The sequence below is a fragment of the Polypterus senegalus genome, chromosome 2, assembly GCF_016835505.1.
Source record: "Polypterus senegalus isolate Bchr_013 chromosome 2, ASM1683550v1, whole genome shotgun sequence".
Classification (NCBI taxonomy): Eukaryota; Metazoa; Chordata; class Cladistia; order Polypteriformes; family Polypteridae; genus Polypterus; species Polypterus senegalus.
In genome coordinates this window covers 214,026,000-214,044,892 of record NC_053155.1, presented here as the reverse complement: position 1 = coordinate 214,044,892, position 18,893 = coordinate 214,026,000, and the positions used below count along the sequence as shown (strand labels likewise).

General features: G+C 37.3%; 1 protein-coding gene across 2 annotated transcripts in view; it reads left to right on the top strand.

Moving 5' to 3' along the window:
• The window catches only part of akap11 (A kinase (PRKA) anchor protein 11), a 121,924-nt gene that overhangs the window by 86,578 nt on the left and 16,453 nt on the right, over positions 1 to 18,893 (top strand). For both annotated transcript variants that reach the window (XM_039745287.1, XM_039745286.1), the window contains exon 8: positions 11,590 to 11,745. In XM_039745287.1, coding sequence (XP_039601221.1) covers positions 11,590 to 11,745 — 156 coding nt within the window. The remainder of the gene's footprint in view (positions 1 to 11,589; positions 11,746 to 18,893) is intronic.

Here is an 18,893-nt window from a genome sequence, read left to right as displayed (position 1 = left end):
TGGTACACGAGTAAATACGGTATATGCCAGTCCCAAGATTGAGTCAATTAGATTGATAAAGAAAAGAAGAATATTTTCATGATCATGAAACAAATAGCAGAAGACAGACAGGATTTACTGTAGTAGGTTTCAGTTATTTGTAAAATGAAGGGAACATCATAATGGATAGCATTGGGATTTAGAATTCCTTGATGAAAGACATGACGAATTTAGAAAATGAAGAGAACACAACCAAGCTGTAAGTTTTCAAATAAGCAAGTTGCAAAAGTACTAAAAGGAGCTACATAGGTAAAGCAGCAGACCCAACTAGAGTGCTGTGTGTTAATCTGCCTGCCAGGCATTACCAAGGAAAATGTCTTAAGAACATTGTACAAATTACTAACATTTTCTAAAGTAAAAGCACTTACCTGTTTTGTCGAAATGTGGGGGTGCGCTTCCATAAGGATTTTAAATTTGGTTTTGGCAGGTTCCATGCATTGTGACGCTGGTGGTGGGGTAGACGCTCATCCACCTCAGGCCTGATGGATGCTGCGCGTGCCCAGCCAAAAAGTTGAGCATCTCCATAGCTGACTGCTGTTAACGAAGTAAGCAGTATGAATCATTTAGTTTAGTTAATTTCAGGCATGCATGCATTAGTTTACAAGAAAGGGATCTCCAGATAAAATTCCCAGATAGAATCCCGAGGCAAAGTTCTAAAAAGTAACTTACCTCAGTAACTCCAGAGAAGGCATCACTTTGTCTGGTGGGGCATGTAGAGGGCGAACGTATGCTTGTTCATGAGGCTGCTATGTTATGTATTACAGGCCTTACAGGAGTTGAGTGTAGCATGTGCACAGAATGCACCTGTGTCAACCGCTATAGGTAGAATGAATAGTATGGGTTGGCTTAAGGTTTCAAGCTCAGTTATAAAAGGCACTTTCTGCCTTATAGGGATTGTGACTTTTGACTCTGTCATGGGGACAGTGAATTTGGCATAGCAGTTTCTAACAGTATACCAAGTATAGTTGCTTGTGCCTTGTTTGTATATACACTGCTCAAAAAATTAAAGGAACACTTTTTAATCAGACTATAGCATCAAGTCAATGAAACTTATGGGATATTGATCTGATCAGTTAAGTAGCAGAGGGGGGGGGGGGGTTAATCAGTTTCAGCTGCTTTGGTGTTTATGAAATGAACAACAGGTACACTAGAGGGGCAACAATGAGATGACCCCCAAAACAGGAATGGTTTAATAGGTGGAGGCCACTGACATTTTACTGACTGTTTTTTCACTAGTTTTGTATTTGGCTACATGCATTGTCACTACTGGTAGCATGAAGTGATACCTGGACCCTACAGAAGATATGTGCCATTGCCAGAAGGTTTGCTGTGTCTCCCAGCACAGTCCCAAGGGCATAGAGGAGATTACAGGAGACAGGCAGTTACTCTAGGAGAGCTGGACAGGGCCTACAGAAGGTCCTTAACCCATCAACAGGACCGGTATCTGCTCCTTTGGGCAAGGAGGAACAGGATGAGCACTGCCAGAGCCATAGAAAATGACCTCCAGCAGGCCACTGGTGTGAGTGTCCCTGACTAAATAATCAGAAACAGACTTCATGAGGGTGGCCTGAGGGCCCAACGTCCTCTAGTGGGCCCTTTGCTCACTGCCCGGCACCATGCAGCTCGATTGGCATTTGTCATAGAATACCAGAATTGGCAGGTCCACCACTGGTGCCCTGTGCTTTTCACAGATGAGGGAAGGTTCACCCTGAGCACATGTGACAGACGTGAAAGGGTCTGGAGAAGGCATGGAGAATGTTATGCTGCCTGTAACATTGTTCAGCATGACTGGTCAGTGATGGTCTGGGGTGGCATATCCATGAAGGGACGCACAGACCTCTACAGGCTAGATAACGGCACCTTGACTGCCATTAGGTATCAGGAGGAAATCCTTGGACCAATTGTCAGACCCTGTGCTGGTGCAGTGGGTCCTGGGTTCCTCCTGGTGCACGACAATGCCCGGCCTCATGTGGCGAGAGTATGCAGACAGTTCCTGGAGGATGAAGGAATTGATACCATTGACTGGCCCCCATGCTCACCTGACCCAAATCCAATAGAACACCTCTGGGACATTATGTTTCGGTCCATCCAACACCACCAATTTGCACCTCAGACTGTCCAGGAGCTCAGTGATGCTCTGGTCCAGATCTGGACACCATCCGTCGTCTCATTAGGAGCATGCCCTGATATTGTCCGGCATGCATACAAACACATGGGGGCCATACAAACTACTGAGTACGATTTTGAGTTGCTGCAGTGAAATTTCGTCAAATTGGATTAGCCTGCTGCATCATTTTTTCACTTTGATTTTCGGGGTGTCTTTGAATTCAGCCCTCTGTAGGTTGATAATTTTCATTTCCATCAAACAATGTGGCATTCTTTTGTTCCTAACACATTACCCAGTACATTTCACTATAAATATCCAGCAGGATTTTTTCCCATTGAGATCTGATGTGTTTTCAAAGTGTTCTTTTAATTTTTTTTGACCTATTTGTATATAATTATAAATATAGATATCTCCTAGTTGTAGTGTTGTTGATGGGAAGTATTTATACAGTCAGGATTTGTGGTGCAGTTTTTGTATATACAGTGGAACCTCGGGTCACGACCGTAGTTCGTTCCAAAACTCTGGTTGCAACCCGATTTGGTCATGCCCCAAAGTAATTTCCCCCATAGGATTGTATGTAAATACAATTAATCCATTCCGGACTGTACGAGCTGTATGTAAATGTATTTTTTTAAAGATTTGTAAGCACAAAAATAGTTCATTCTACCATAGAATGCACAGTGTAATAGTAAAGTAAATGTAAAAACATTGAATAACACTGAGAAAACCTTGAACAGAGAAAACTAACATTGCAAGAATTCACGCTATAGCCTTATGAACCGCTCTCTCTAAACATTTTTTTAATGAGTTTTAAGCAAAGGGAAAAAAATGGACATTTGAATAATCCTTAATTTATGCAATAACTAACCATAAACAACCAAGAAAACTAACCTTGCATGAGTCGAGTTCTGGCAGTGAGGAAGAACTGGGTGGAGAGGAGATTACAGTTTTGAGGTAAAGTCTGTGAAGATGCGGGTTCGCTGCATGCTCCCATCTTGCTTCCAGGAGCCCTTAAACCCGTCACTGTTGGTAATGTTACCGATGAGCACGACAGTGAGGCACTACAATGGAGCAATCGGATGGTGAAAAAAGTACCAAGTGCTTTTATTAAAATCAACAAAACAACAATCAAAAACAAAGTCCAAATTAAAGTGCAGTGCTTTCAGAATCCTTCAATAAATTAATGATCCCATAAAAACAGAAGTGAAGTGGAGGTTAAAATCCAATAGAAAAAAGTCTTCATTAAATACGAGGTAAAAACAATGCTTGAAGCAGTCTCTTGAAAAACAAGCCAGGTGCATTCTTTAACTGCCTTCTCGTGCTTTTTCTCTCTCTCGCTTGCTCGCTCTCTCACGCTCTCTGTCTCTCGCTCTCTCGCGCTCTCTCTTTCACTCGCTGCACAGGGAATGCACAGGGAGAGACTGAACACGTGCAGAAATCATCGTTGTGTACAAACTGGAAGGGAAACTGGCTTGTTTGTCACCTGAGTGTGTGGTCATGAGCAGATGCAAATGTTTGGCAAACGTATTGGTCGTATCCTGATTCGTATATGGTCCGAGACGTTTGTGACCCGAGGTTCCACTGTACACTGCTTTTTCTGCTTGTAAATATTTTTGGGATTCATTGGAAGGACTTAGTTTTGTGTAGTTTCTTCCTGATCGTATTTTTAATTAGGAAGACTACAGTTTTTGTGTATGTACATTTTGTCTTTGATTATTTTCATTTTGGAACTGCCAAATTTATTTTTAGATTAAACCCGCTATTGTTTTTGTAAATACCATCTTTTTGTGTCTATGTCTCCAAGTCTTACCTGTCTCAAGTCTGATCCTGGTCGGTCCTGAACTACAAACTGCCCAATGTGTAGTCTTGTGACATCCTTGCCACTACTCGGGGAGTCACTTGGTGTTATAAATGTTGAAGGCAGTGGAACGTCCTGAAGTTGAATTTTTGACACACCTGCACAGCATAATTGTGTGTGAATACAGGAATCTAGAATATTAAAGATTAGAAAAGAAGTGAGTTAATTCCAGTTTACAAAGGAAAAGTTAATCCATTGAAGTGTACTGTATTGCCTGAACAAACTTTTGCAGCAGGCATAAAAAGTGGTTGGACTGTAGGAAAAACAAATTGGTTTGGTTTCATGCCTGGGAAGGGAAAAACAGATGTGAACTTCAAGCCAAGGTAGGAGAATTGGAAAGAAGCTGCATTATGCATTTGTAAATCAAGAGCATTAGACATTGTGTCATGAGAGATGGTGAGATAATGCTGAGAAATTTAGTTATGGACAAATGGTGAGTGCCTGTGGTGAAGTCAGTGTATGACGTAACGTAAACAGTGGTTGGGACAACATATAGGGTTAAGTAAAGGTGAATGCGACGTTTCAAAGATGACCATTCAGGGTCCTTTGCTTTTCAAAAGTTTGAGGAAAGTTGGGACCAAAGAATTGCATAAAAGATTGCCACAAGAGCACTTGTGTGCTGATGAAAAAGTCATGTACAGTTAAGGGAGAACATACTGAAATGGAAAGCTAGTTTGAAAGCGAATGGTCTTCATGTAAATGCAGGTGACAGGTGATGGATGGAGGTAAAAGGGAATGAGGCATGGACATGTCATGTGTGCAGTAGAGGCACTGAGGGACACTCAGCCCAGTGTGCACAGTTTGTCAGAAGAGTGGGCGCATAAACGATGTACAGTAATCCCTCCTCGATCGCGGGGGTTGCGTTCCAGAACCCCCCGCGATAGGTGAAAATCCGCGAAGTAGAAACCATATGTTTGTATGATTATTTTATATATTTTAAGCCCTTAGAAACTCTCCCACACTGTTTATAAATATTCTCCGCACAGTTATACAGTAAACCCTTGTTTATCGCGGTTAATCCGCTCCAGACAGATAAATGAATTTCCACGAAGTAGGATTCTTTATTTATAAATCTAATATTTTCGCAGTTAGAGCATAGAAAACCTGTTTACGACCTTCTAAATACATTTTTTAACATTATTAGAGCCCTCTAGACATGAAATAACACCCTTTAGTCTAAAGTTTAAACTGTGCTCCATGACAAGACAGAGATGACAGTTCTTTCTCACAATTAAAAGAATGCAAACATATCTTCCTCTTCAAAGTGCGCGTAAGGAGCGGAGAATGTCAGAGAGAGAGTAAAGTAAACAATGAAAAATCAATAGGGCTGTTGCGCTTTTAAGTATGCAAGCACCGCGATAAAGCAGCGGCAATGAAGGGATCAATGCGAAGGTAGCCTTTCAGCATTTTTTACAGGAGCGTCCCTATCTTCTAAGCAAACAGCTTCTGTGCAAAAAGCCCCTCTGCTCACATCTCCTCCGTCAAGCGCAGAGAACGTCAGAGAGAGAGAAAGAGAGCTTGAGATTAAAGCAAACAATCAAAAAATCAATAAGTGTGCTTTTGGACGCACCTCGAAAAAGCGGCATTTCTTAGAGGAGCGTCCGTATCCACTAGGCAAATAGCTTCTGTGCAAACAGCACCTCTGCTCACACCCCCTCCGTCAGGCGCAGAGAATGTCAGAGAGGTGAGAGAGAGGCAAAGACAAGCAAACAATCGAGCACCGCGCACGAGGCATATCTTATAGCATTGAGGAGTTTTAGTTAATATGTAATACGTGCTCTGATTGGGTAGCTTCTAAGCCATCCGCCAATACCGTCCCTTGTATGAAATCAACTGGGCAAACAAACTGAGGAAGCGTGTAGCATAAATTAAAAGACCCATTGTCCGCATAAATCAGCGAAAAATCCGCAATATACATTTACATATGCTTACATATAAAATCCGCGATAGAGCAAAACCGCGAAAGTCAAAGCGCGATACAGCAAGGGATCACTGTAATGGTCTGCAGGTGGCAAGTGTGACATTTGTTTTTAGAAAGTGTTGGACGTGGTGGAGAGTGCTGGTGTAAATGTAAATGTAGATATTGCAAGTGGTGTTACTTTGGAGGGAGTAGGGAATTTCTATTACTTAGGTGACATGTTGACTACTGATGGAGGTTCAGGCACAGCATTATCATTATTCAGGAATGCATGCATTAGTTACAAGAAAGGGATTAGAGGTGAGAGGTGCATGGAATAATGAAATAATGGATGAAAAGGATCTGTAGCCATTTCTGATTTCTCTGGCACTGAATAGAATCACTGATAAAACTGTGCTAGGTGTAGTATGCTCTGTGGAAGTGAGGAGATAACCAAGAAGGAGGCAAAAGATAATGTGGTTGGAGCTAGTGATGTGAAAAGAATGTGTCTCATCTGTGAGAATTTTCAGTACTTTGTAATGTGGAGGAAATAAATTTTAGTGATACTACTTAGCCTGATTAAACCCAATTCTTGTTAAACTATGATGATAATGATGATCTTTCCACTAATCAGTTTGTAACATATCCTTGCATTTGGATACTATTCTGATTTTTAATTTGGAGAAAATGTAAATGGGTTCGAATGTTGGTCAGGGACTGGACAAGCAAGGATAGGGAAAGAAGGGATAAAGATTATACAGTACGGCACCCACAGAGAAACATGTAAGTCATTCAGGTTAAAGGAAGTAATGACACCCCAAGAAAAGAAAACAACACATCATTCCAAAAGATCTGTCATACTTTGTCACAAACCAAAACAAAGAGATTATGGTGATCTTAAGGAGGAACCGGCTACTGTCTCTTTGGAAACAGATATGTGTATCTATCTGCAGTAATCTAATTCCCATCGAACAAACAAAAATAATAGAAAAATAAAGGTGCATAGCAGCACATAATACACAAACAAAAATAAAGAATGATTTTCAGAAAAGTGCAAAATGTCAATTAGAAGCAACTGCCTATACGGTATGATCAGAAACGCTGACACCCCTCTATTGCAGTCTATCATTTATTAGTGAACAATGCACACATGGGAGCTTACTTCCAGCAATATGCTCAAACACAATAATAAGTCTTTTGGAATTGGGGAAATTAGAGTATTAGTCTTTATTGAAAAGGATAAAAAATATTAATGTAACTCTAAAAACAGTCCCAATTATCTGTGATCTCTGCCACAGAAATTGTTAAGTTTTATTGTAATGCTTGTTTGTTGTTAATTTGCTTTTACCATGAACAATTTCATAATACCTTATATTTAATCATACACAGGAATTTTTAGGCAAGACATAACTGTTTTTGAGTATTAAAATAAATCAAGTTGTTTGTACATTCCATATTGAAGGTAATTTGGATCTTGACTAGAGATGAGCAAAACAGGCAAGTTTCAGTTTGCATACAGTTTCGCAAAACTGTCATTTAAGTTCTTTTCGCAAATGATTGCACAATTGCAATATTCATGAAAAAGATATTTTTGGATTAAACGTTTTTGGGGTTAAAAATAATATATCTTATTTTCAAAACCTTATTCGCACTTTTATGTTTACCTGTTTTTTTTTCCTGCAGCTGCATAATGCACACCAGTGAAATCAATTCTATGCATGAGTCTCGTTCATATCATACCAAAATAGTGCAGTGCTTTTTTTAATGACGTAAAGTGCTGCATGTTTTCCACACTGAGACATCTCAAAACGCACCATTGTGCACATCAATGTGTTTTCTCTGCTGGAAAACTCACTACATGAGAAGCTGCTTCCCTGGCCGTTGTCTAGTAGCTGCCCATTCCTGTTTATTGATACTGTAGATGATGGCTTGAATGCTGTAAGCCTTGGGATATTCAAGTTTCATTCCTGTCTGTCTTACATTTTTAGGACTGTAAACACCTTTCTTCTTCTGTCTGACATAACTTTCAATGGAATTAAAATGCTATTTGTTTTGCTGATTTATTCTTTTTTTTTGGAAAGTGAAACACATAGTTTCACAGGAATCATTTCGCTTTTCACTCATCTTGACTCACATTTGTAAACTGATTGGCAAACACTAATATATGATGAATTATTTTTCATAATGAATTGTACACAAAAAAAATTACGGTAAGTAAACAACAGTGATGCCAACTTTAATATAATAGCTGTCATGTTTTTTAAACTATTCTAATTATTTTCCAAGTTTAAGAGCAAAAAGATCCTTTAGAAATAGCAAGACCACATGATAGGGGTCTATTCTGAGTGGAATTACATTTGATTTACATATAGCAGGGCCAGTGTTTATAGTACCTTTCACAGAAGATACACCTCTGTTTTATTGTGTTTTACCAAGTGAAAAATAATGATGTTTAATTCCTCAATGATATTTAAATGCTGAAATTCCATTTTACATTTATTAATAAACTACTATTTATTTTCTGTCTTGCCTATTTTGAAAAATACTACAAATCACTGTGCAGGAAGTGCAATTCCACCAACTTTTATTGCCATGTACAGATATATACAGTATATGCATGAAGTTTAATATAAAATTACCATTTCGGGTATGTTGAAATGACTTAAACTGGAATAAAATGCTTTACATCTATACTGCTCTGAGTAATTCAGCTATTAAGTTCAGTTGTATATTAAATCCAATAATTCATACAATAATCATGTTCAAAGCCCCATTAGATGTTGTCCACTGCAGTGCTCATAGACTCACAGTGCCTGTGGTTTCTTGTTCTTTACATTGCTCATTTATGTAGTGCTCTATCCTTTAAATGATTGCTCACTGTGGCCTGTAAATTTACATGATGGCATGTCAGCTTATACTGTGAGTGTCTGTTCCCCCTAATGCAACTTTTCAGCAATGTTACAATATTTGTCATTTTCAATCCATTTTCCTAACTTGCTTTTCTTGGGCTGGGCCACAGGGCAGCTGGAGCCTAACCTTGTGTTGTTATGTTTTACCTAAACTTGGCAGTGAGATTTGGGCATTGGACAACAAAAGTGGTGGTGTGCTGGTGCTTATTTGGTCTTGCAGAAGGTGCATTAAGGGGACCTCCCCACCTTCTATTTAATGTTAGATTATCGTGGTACTCGTAAATTCAAGACTATTGTGCTCTGACCTCCCAGGAGGAATCCCCACTCGGTTATGTAAAAGTAATAATGAATTGGGAGAAGGAACAAGATGCTGACTAAACAGAGTATTGCCAGTTCCATGTTTAGCACTGCCTTTGGGCAAATAAGAATGTAATTGTACTGTGTACACAGGACAATAAATCTGAAATAAAATGACCACGATAAGTATCATGCAGTGCCTTAAATGTTTTTTAAAAAGACAGTGCTATTGTCTTCCTGCATGAACATCATACATCGGCATGTCATTTGCACACATGATAAGAAATGGTGAAATATGTGCTATAGCCAAGCAACAGGGAAACACAGCAAGTGTGATTTTTCTATAACACATGCAGAGTTGTCTTTTTTGTTAATAAGATGGTAACTGAGGACCCATAAGTCTAACATAACTGCAGCTGGGGACAAAAGTAGTTTTTATAAGTGTTAAATGTGCCTGTAGAAATCAGATTTAAAATGTGTCAAATTTGTAACCTTAATGTAAAAAAGTCTGAATTAGTGTAAGCTGCTCTAATTCAGAGTGTTCGTAATGATTTACTTCATGAGGTAGAAGTACATAATAAACAAGAATAGTGTGTCAGATATTTTAAAAATTAAAAGTATGCTTTAATTTAAAGCGTAAAGTGTAAATATTCTCAGTTTTAATATTGTCATTTAATATCACATGACATTTAATGTCTTTTTTGCATATGGTTGATACTTTTCATTTTTAATGTTCACGCAGCGGCTCTTACAGGGCTGGGAGCACTGGATAAAAATCATATATCAAAATATTATTTGTGATTAGCAACCTAGTAATAGCATAAAATGACACTCCACATGCCTATATTACTGGGGTTGGTTAGTGTGGCATGCATATCTTCAAGTCCTTCTGATCATTTTGCTGAAAATACCAATTGATTTACTCTTTATCCTAAGGAAATCATTTCCTGCATTAAATATTTGAAAATGTGTTTATTTTTCTTTTTTTTAATTGGCCTGAAGGGCCAAAAATAATGGGCAACCCCAAAAAACTCAATGTCTTACACAAGTAGACATCAAGATGAGTTAAATGGTATGTCATATTAGGGTTTCCTTATACAGGTGAGTCAGGAGGCATAAGACAAAAAAAATGATTTTAATAAGTAATAAGTATTCTTATGAAGTGTATAATTCTTACGAACACAAAAAATATATATTTTTTGTTTTAAAAATATGGCTTTGTCTTTGTAGTCCCTTTCATCATGGTAAGTTTAAAAAGTGATAATTGGAATGGTGACCATTTGTTATTCCAACTAATAGCAGTAAGCTCAGTTAGGTTTTTAATTTTTTTTAAAGAGCTTCCATAAAAGTTTTTGTGAGAAAGACAAAAGTGATTTACATGTGGTATCATGCTTAAAGTCAAAGTGAATAGAAACTTCTTATTTTAATCTTGTTAGCCACCCAACATGGTATAGTTGTAAGGTACCTCTTACAGGCAGAAAAATATCATTATAGTTCTTCTGTTAGATGAGACAAATTACAAGTTGTATTGAATGATATTTTCATTTATTATATTGATTAAGGATATGGACAGTGTTCAAATATTATCCTTCTTACAACATTTAACTTTTTTTTTTTTCTCTTTTGATAACTATTAAGTGAAGCCTGTCATGTCTACCTTTAAGAAGCACTGACACAGTTGGCAATCTGTAAAGCTATTACAGTGCTAAGGGATTATAGCAGAGGCACATTAACCATAAGTAATGTTATAGAGAAGAAGGCATCTTGTGTGATTAATATGTGGCTTTGTGCAACACCTTAAAAAATCAACACTTATTGCTTAAGTTATTCAACGAAAATATGTCTTTCATACTGTTGAAATTTTCTGCTTGTATGATTGTGTCTTGAGTATTTTACGTTGGATTTGTGCTGTTGACCACACTCCACAGTTTTTTTTTTTTCATTTTTATACTGAATGTGAGACGAGAATCTGTCTGCTTCGAAAGTTAAAGAAAAATAAACTTAATTTTCATTGCTTTTAAAATATTTTGACACATTCCATGTTGCAGGGGTACTGTGAGTGTGTTTTGTTGATCAGTAAGACAGAATGTAATTTCATAAGCCTTAAAATGTATTTTTACCTAGCAGTATGTGGGAAGTGTAGGAGGGTGTGAAGATTTGCATAAGACATGGTTTTTTATCAACCACTTAGATCAAAGAATAACCATGGTGGTGACCTATTTATGTTGACAGAAACCTTTGAATTGAATTTCCTTTTTACAGACTGAACACATTTCTCCACCAAATGCCACAAAAAGGGCATTGTTTTAGGCATGATTTTAAAAGGATAGCAAAAAGAATGAAATGTAATATTTCAGTTGAAGAACTGTGCCTGGTTTTGTGTGTTAATATGTATACCTAATTTACATACAGCTAAATTAATTTAAATCAGTGTTAAAATGAAGTATTGTACATGACAGTTTTTGTATTAACTTGTGTTTAGTGCTTCTGGGAAAGAGGGTCTACCTGTTTCAGAGTCCAGTGTGAGCCATCAGCCCAGTCTGAGTGTTGGGGATGACAGTACTGGTAGCTGGTCCAACTTGAGCTTTGAAGATGAACACGCAGATGAAAGCAGTAGTTTTCTACATATGAGTGACAGGTAAATGAGCAATAGTTGTGTTACACTGATAATAAATATATATATACCACACAAGCATGTGTATGAAAACACTACCATATTGTAGATGTCTTTAACCCACTCTCCAACCTCTGATGCAGCAAAAATATGTCCCTCTCCAAGCTAAAGGATATTATATAATTTCATGTTTATATGATATTCTGTTTAAGCTTTTTTTTGTTTATAGCAATATGATTTCCTGTTGGCCCAAAACACTGTGTTGCAATTTTTGTCTGGTTTACATCCTTTAACATGTTAAGGAAAATGTATTAGGCTAATGTCCCGTCTTAAATAATCCACAAATATGTAGACATAGCTAAAGCATAATTGATAAAAGCATGTTTTGTACTTGGTAAAAATGTAGAATGCAATACAAAGGTAAGTATGTTTTCTTTTATTTATTTATTTTTTTCAGTTTCTTGTTTAGTTGTATGGTGGCGCTCAGTGTGTTTTGGCTGGTGGAATGCAATCGTGATTTTTTTTTTCTTTATACTCTGCCATTATAAAGTTAAGCTTTGTCATTGGTTTACACTAGAGAAGAACTAAAGGGAGTTGTTTGATTCCGGCTTGCAGGAACCCTTGAATATGTGGGAAATATCAATCGGATCTAGACTCTTAACAAAAATTTCACACATTTAAGTTGAGTACTGAAACAGTTTTTAATTATAATTAATATAACTATTGTTGTCATATTATTATTTAATTAGTTTTAATGATTTTATTGTAATCATTCCATACAAATAGATCCATTTTTACAAAAAAAAAAATAGGATTGAAAACAAATCAACCCCCGCCCCTGAGAAAGAGAGCATAGCCCACGGACTAAAACTTAAAAATAGTAAATATGAATAAATTCATGGAGAAGATAAAGAAATGCGGAGAGAATCTATTTCCTCAGTGCTTTAAGAGGTTATTGTAAAATATTATTGATTAGAACCAGCCAGGTATTGAAAAAGTTCTACACAGATTCTCTAAGTGAGAATTACATTTTTTCCAATTTCAAATAATATAAAACACTAGTTACCCACTGACTTAAAAGAGGAGAGTTAGGATTCTTCCAGTTTAGCAAAATAAGTCTGCGTGCCAATAGTGTAGTGAAGGCAATCACAGTTTGTTTGTCCTTCTCTGCTTTAAGCCCATCTGGAATTACACCAAACACAGCTGTTAATGGGTTAGGAGGGATTGTGACACCAAGGCTGTCTGAAAAGAATTTAAAGATTTTGTTCCAGAATGATGTTAATTTGGTGCAAGCCCAAAACTTGTGACCCAGTGAGGCTGGAGCTTGATTTCAGCATTCACAGGTAGGATCTTGCCCTGGAAACATTTTGGATAATTTTAACCGAGACAGATGTGTTTGATATATAATTTTGACTTGAATAATTGTATGTGGGAGATGGGGGAAAATCTGGCAGGTTCTGTTTGACAAAGTTTCTGATTTGAAGATAGTGAAAGAAATGTGTTACTGGAAAATTAAATTTGGAATGCAATTGTTCATAGGATGCAACGATGTTGTCTATATAAAGATCTCTAAGCAATTAAATCCCAAATCTTTTCCAGGTATTAAAACTGCATATGTTTGCAAGGGTTGAAAAAGGTGGTTCTCATGCAGAGGTGCCACAGAAAAAAGATTCTCCATCTTAAAATGCTTTCTACATTGGTTCCATGTTCTGAGTGAGTGAAGCACAATTGGGTTATTAGTATATTACCGATAACTTGCATTTATTGGGGCACAAAGCAGGGAATATAGAGAAGTACTGCAGGATTTTATTTCTATTGCAGACCAAGCCAGTGTATGTTCATCTATTTGTGTCCAGGTTTTTATAGCTTGTATGTTTGCTGCCCAGTAATAAAACTGAAAGTTAGGTAGAACCATGCCACCTTCTGTCTTAGGTCTTTGTAGGGTCGCTCTTTGGATGCATAGATGTTTTAGGTTCCAAATATATGAGGTTATGGTTGAATCTAATTGCTTAAAAATTATTTATTGATGTATATTGGAATGTTTTGAAATAAAAAAAGAAGCTTAGGAAGGATATTCATCTTAACAACTCAGCTAGAGTGAGATGGAGGGTTGACTATCTGTGCAAGTCTTGCTTAATTTTTTCCATACAGACTGCAAAATTTTGTTGATAAAGAGATTTATGTTTACTTGTGATATTTACCCCATGGTATTTAAACTGATCTGCAATAATAAAAGGGAAGGTGTCCAATCTAATATTGTATGTTTGAGAATTCATTGGAAAGAGCACACTTTTATTCAAATCAATTCTGAGGCCATAGATCTTTTGAAATTCTGTAAGTGCTGTTAAGACTGCAGGCACAGTATTTTGTGGGTCTGATATATACAAAACCATATCATTTGCATATAGAGAAATTTTCTGTTCCAGTCCTTCTCTGATAATCCCCTTTATCTGATAAGCATTTCAACAGTGAACTGCCATTGGTTCAATGGCGATTGCAAATAGCAGTGGTGACAAGGGGCATCCTTGTCTGGTACTACGTTCTAGTTTAAAGTAGTCTGAACAAATTTTAATACAAACTGAAGCTTCTGGATTGGTATACAGTAGTTTGATCTATGCACAAATGTTCAGGCCAAACCCAAATTTCTCTAATGTAGTGAAAAAGTAGTTCCATTCAATCATATCAAATGCTTTTTCTGCATCCAACGATAATAATAACTCAGAGGTGTTTGAGTTTGCGGGTGAGTATATTACATTAAACAGGCATCGGAGATTGGAAGCTAAGTGCTGGCCTTTAATAAATCCAGTTTAATCTTGTGATATTACCGAAGGCAGCACTTTCTCCATCCTTCTAGCTGGGACTTTGGAGAGTATCTTAATATCATTATTCAGAAGTGAAATTGGCCTGTATGATGCACATTGTCCTTGTTTTGTTTAGGAAAGACAGTGATTAATGCTTTGCAAAGTGTTTTGAGGTAGAATATGATTGTCTCTTGCTTTTGTAAATGTTGCTAATAAGAGGGGAGCTAGTTGAGTAGAGAATTTCTTATAAAATTCGACAGGGTAGCCATCAGGGCCTGCTGCTGTCCCGCTCTGAAGTGACTTTATATCTAGTAATTCTGATAGCACCAGAGGTTTATCCAGTTCCTTTGCAATAAAAGTATCTATTTGTGGTATCTGTAATATATCTAGAAATTCATTAGATTGTGTTTTGTCTTCTTTGAACTCAGTAGAATATAAGGATTTATAGTAGTCTCTAAATGTGTGTATTATATTTTTATGGTCAATGATTTTATCTCCGTTCGTGTTGGTGATTGCTGGGATTGTACTGCGAACTTATTGCTTGTGGATTTGTTGCGCTAAGAGCTTATTAGCTTTCTTTCCGTGTTCATAGTAATGATGTCTTGATTTAAAAATGAGTTGTTCAGTTTCTTTGGTTGTTAAGAGGTTGAGCTCTGAATTCCTATGCAGAGCTTCACTTGGACACCTAGCATGTTCTTGATCTATTCTAGTAATTTCGCTGGTTAGCTCTGATACCTTCTTGGTTTCTAATTTATTTCTGTGGGAAAGATATGAAATAATCTGTCCTTTTAAGAAGGCCTTTAGAGTTTCCCAGAGTTTTCCTGTAGAGACCTCTGAGGATGTATTTGTCTCTAGGAAGAAACTGATTTGTTTTGATATCTATTCTGTACAGTTCTCATCTGCTAATAGAAGTGGGTTAAGAAGCCGTCTGCAAGATGAGTATGTGGAGCATAATGATTTCAGCTCCAAGGTCAGAGGGGCTTGGTCAGAAATAACAATAGCGTTGTACTTGCAAAATTTAATCGCAGGCAACAAATTATCATCTGTAAAGAAATAATGAATTCTTGTGTAACAATGATGCACTAGTGAGTAGAAGGAATATGTTCTTGAGTTTGGGTTTACAAACCTCCAGGGGTCTGATAAGTTGTGGTCAGTTAAAAGCTGTGTAATTATCTTTGCAGTGTTAGATGTCATCCCCCTCTGACAGGAGACCTATCTAAGAGTGGATTTAAAACACAATTAAAGTCCCCAACTATTATAATTTTATGAGTGTTCCCATTGGGAATAGATGCAAATACATTTTGCATGCATTCCCTATCATCAACATTGGGTGCATAAACATTTATCAGAATCACTTTACAGTTAAATAAGTTGCACATGACAATCACATATCTCCCTTCAGGATCAGATACTACATCTGATGCTACAAATGAGACTGTTCTATGCATAAGAATTCCCACACCTCTAGTTTTCTTTGTAAAGCTGGAATGGAACATTTGGCCAGTCCAGTCTTTTTGCAGCCGGAACTGATGTTTGCTTAATAAGTGGGTCTCTTGTAAAAATACTGTTTTAGCGTTTAGACCTGTTAGGTGAGAGAATACTTTCTTTCTCTTTAATTTATGATTCAGACCTTTAACATTCCAGCTCACAAAGTTAACTGTCCCATCATGGAGACATTGATTCTGAATTTTTGATGTCATTTTGTAGTCTTAACTGGAAGTGAGACAGCTTTAATCTTAATTTCCAATTTTCCCACAAGTTATTGCTATGCTGCCTATTGTTGCATTGGAAGATATAATTATAAGGATTAAAAGGATAGATTAGATATGGCTTACTCTCTTTCTCTCCCCTCTTATCTCCCCACCCCCCATTTTGCCTCCCCACGTGAGGCTTGATCCCACTTCACAAAGTCCCGGTCCTCTGACATACCTAGAGACAGAGCACGTCCAAAACAAAACAAGCTCCCCAGCAGCGGCATTTCAGGATTAAAAAGTAGAGATCTATTGCCGATAAAATCTAAATACTATAAGCATAAAATATAATCATCAACAGACTATAAGCATAAAATATAATCATCAACAGTCTAGGTTAGGTAAATACAGGATACCTTGGAATTGTAAACCCAGGGAATGGTGTTAAAAAGTGGCCTTGAATAAGCATAGTAAACCTTAATGCAATAATAACAATAAACCCAGGGTATGGTGTTAAACAGTCTCCTTTAGAATAGTTAAAAACCAAAATAAAAAAAGAACGAAGTACTTTAATTTAAAAAAAGAAAGAAGTACTTCAATTTGTTCCACACATATACATGTAATTATAATTAAAACATCAACAAAATGTGGCAGAGAAGAGAAAAAGGATGTATAATTTTGGTACCCGTATCATTGCAAGCAGATCAGACAGCAGGTAATATTTTTTTGCCATACTATGACAGGATGCGACTCACTTTCGTATTTTAAAAAAGTGTCGGGATTAGCCTTCTTAACTCCTTTACTGCTTCTTCTTTGGAGGAGAAGATGTGATATTTGTCTTGAATATCCCCTTTCAGTTTGGCAGGATACAAGAGGCTGTATCTGATAATGGCCTTCCGTAACCGCTGTTTAATGTTGCAAAAAGCTGCACGTTTAGCAGCTGTTGAGGGTGAGAAATCATGGAAAATATGAATATGGTCATTTTCAAATATAATCTCTTGTTTGTTTCTGAGAAGTTCCATTACATTAAGCTTAAATTGCAGTCTCTCGAAGTGGACAATTAAAGACCTAGGTTTAAAGGTATTTGAACCACTTATGCGATAAGCTGCCTCTATCTCGGTATCTGATTTAAAGTCCTCTCCAATTATTTTTGAGAATAGTTCAGCTACGAATTTCACTGGGTTTGGACTTTCATGGTTCTCAGGTAGACCTTGGATTCTAATATTATTCCTTCTACATCCATCTTCCAGAGCCGCTAGTCTATCTCCGAGTTTTTTGCATTCGGAAATCGCAGCTGTAGCTTTTCCATTGGCGTTAGATGCCAATTGTTCCTCTTTTTTCAGTTTGAGCCATGAATGCCTGCTTAATATCTTCCAGCTGATCAGCAAGTTCTCCCAGTTTAGACGCATTTTCCTGAATGTGTTCCTAAATTTATCTCAATATGTATTTAAAGACTGCTTTAAAACGATGATATATACATTTTTCCAAGTCTTTATATTCCTGCTGCATCTCTTGCAGCTCCAGCCGCAGCTTCTCGTTTGTCTTCTCGATTGTCTTGAGCAAGCCATTTATTTCTTTCTTCATATATTTCTGAATGTCTTTCTGAATGTCTTTCTTGAGCTCACATATGGCCGTGGCCAATGTTGCGATCATTTTGTTTAGTTTGGAGAAATCGTTTTGGCTTTCGTGCTCCACGGGAGAAGTGGCAACCTCAGTTACAGCCGATGCTTCCGGCTCACGAGGAATGGATGAAAGCGTGGACTGCAAGGCCATTTCTAGTTTCAAGTGATCTTTTGAAATCGGCAAGCTATCGTGACCTGCATCGCTTGCACCTTCACTCCCATTTTCGCTCTCGACTGGAGATGCTGCAGTGGAGCTGGGTCCTGGGAAGTCTGTGCTTTCGCCTGCCAGTTCCAGGTCAGTCTCTGAAGGGCTGTACCTTGCACTTGCACTTGGGCCTGATGTCTGTCTAGACTTGGGTGTAGTTTTAGGTTTCTTTTCTAATTCCTTCTGACCCCCTTTCTTGTTACTCACGTTTATATACTGTAATAGAAACTCCCTAGGTTAGGTAAATACAGGATACTTCGGAATAATAAGAAATAAGAGAAAAAATAAAGCCGCTGCAACGGAGCTCTGCTTCAGACGTCCATCTCCCATAACGGACGAGACTATATTGTTGTCATATTATAATGCAGAAAGATGATACAGTATACTGATCTGCCTGTTAAATACAGTTGCTTACAGTATATAAGTACATTTAATCACATGAAGATTTATTTCAAAGTACTCTGTCTCTGAAGAAGAAAGTAAATAGTAAAAGAACATAAAAATGAAAAATGTAGGCAAGTAATTGTGAATTAGAAAATAAGCAGGTCCCAGTGGCACATAACAAATATTAGATTAGGTTACATTAGCAAGTGCGTGAATTAGTTTGTATTGGCAGTGATGATTGTGGACAATGTTGATAAATGTTGTGTTTGAAGTTGTGTCCTGCTGACCCCTTTTAGAGTTTGTAGCGCCACAGTTGACTCAAGTCTCATAACAAATTAGGATTACTCATTGTATTTAGTCTGAATACAATCAACCTTTTCCACTTTTAATTTACAGTGAAGTTTCCAAATAATGACAAGGAAACATCTAATTACACAGATGTATTGAAAAGCACGTTGAGTTATACCCT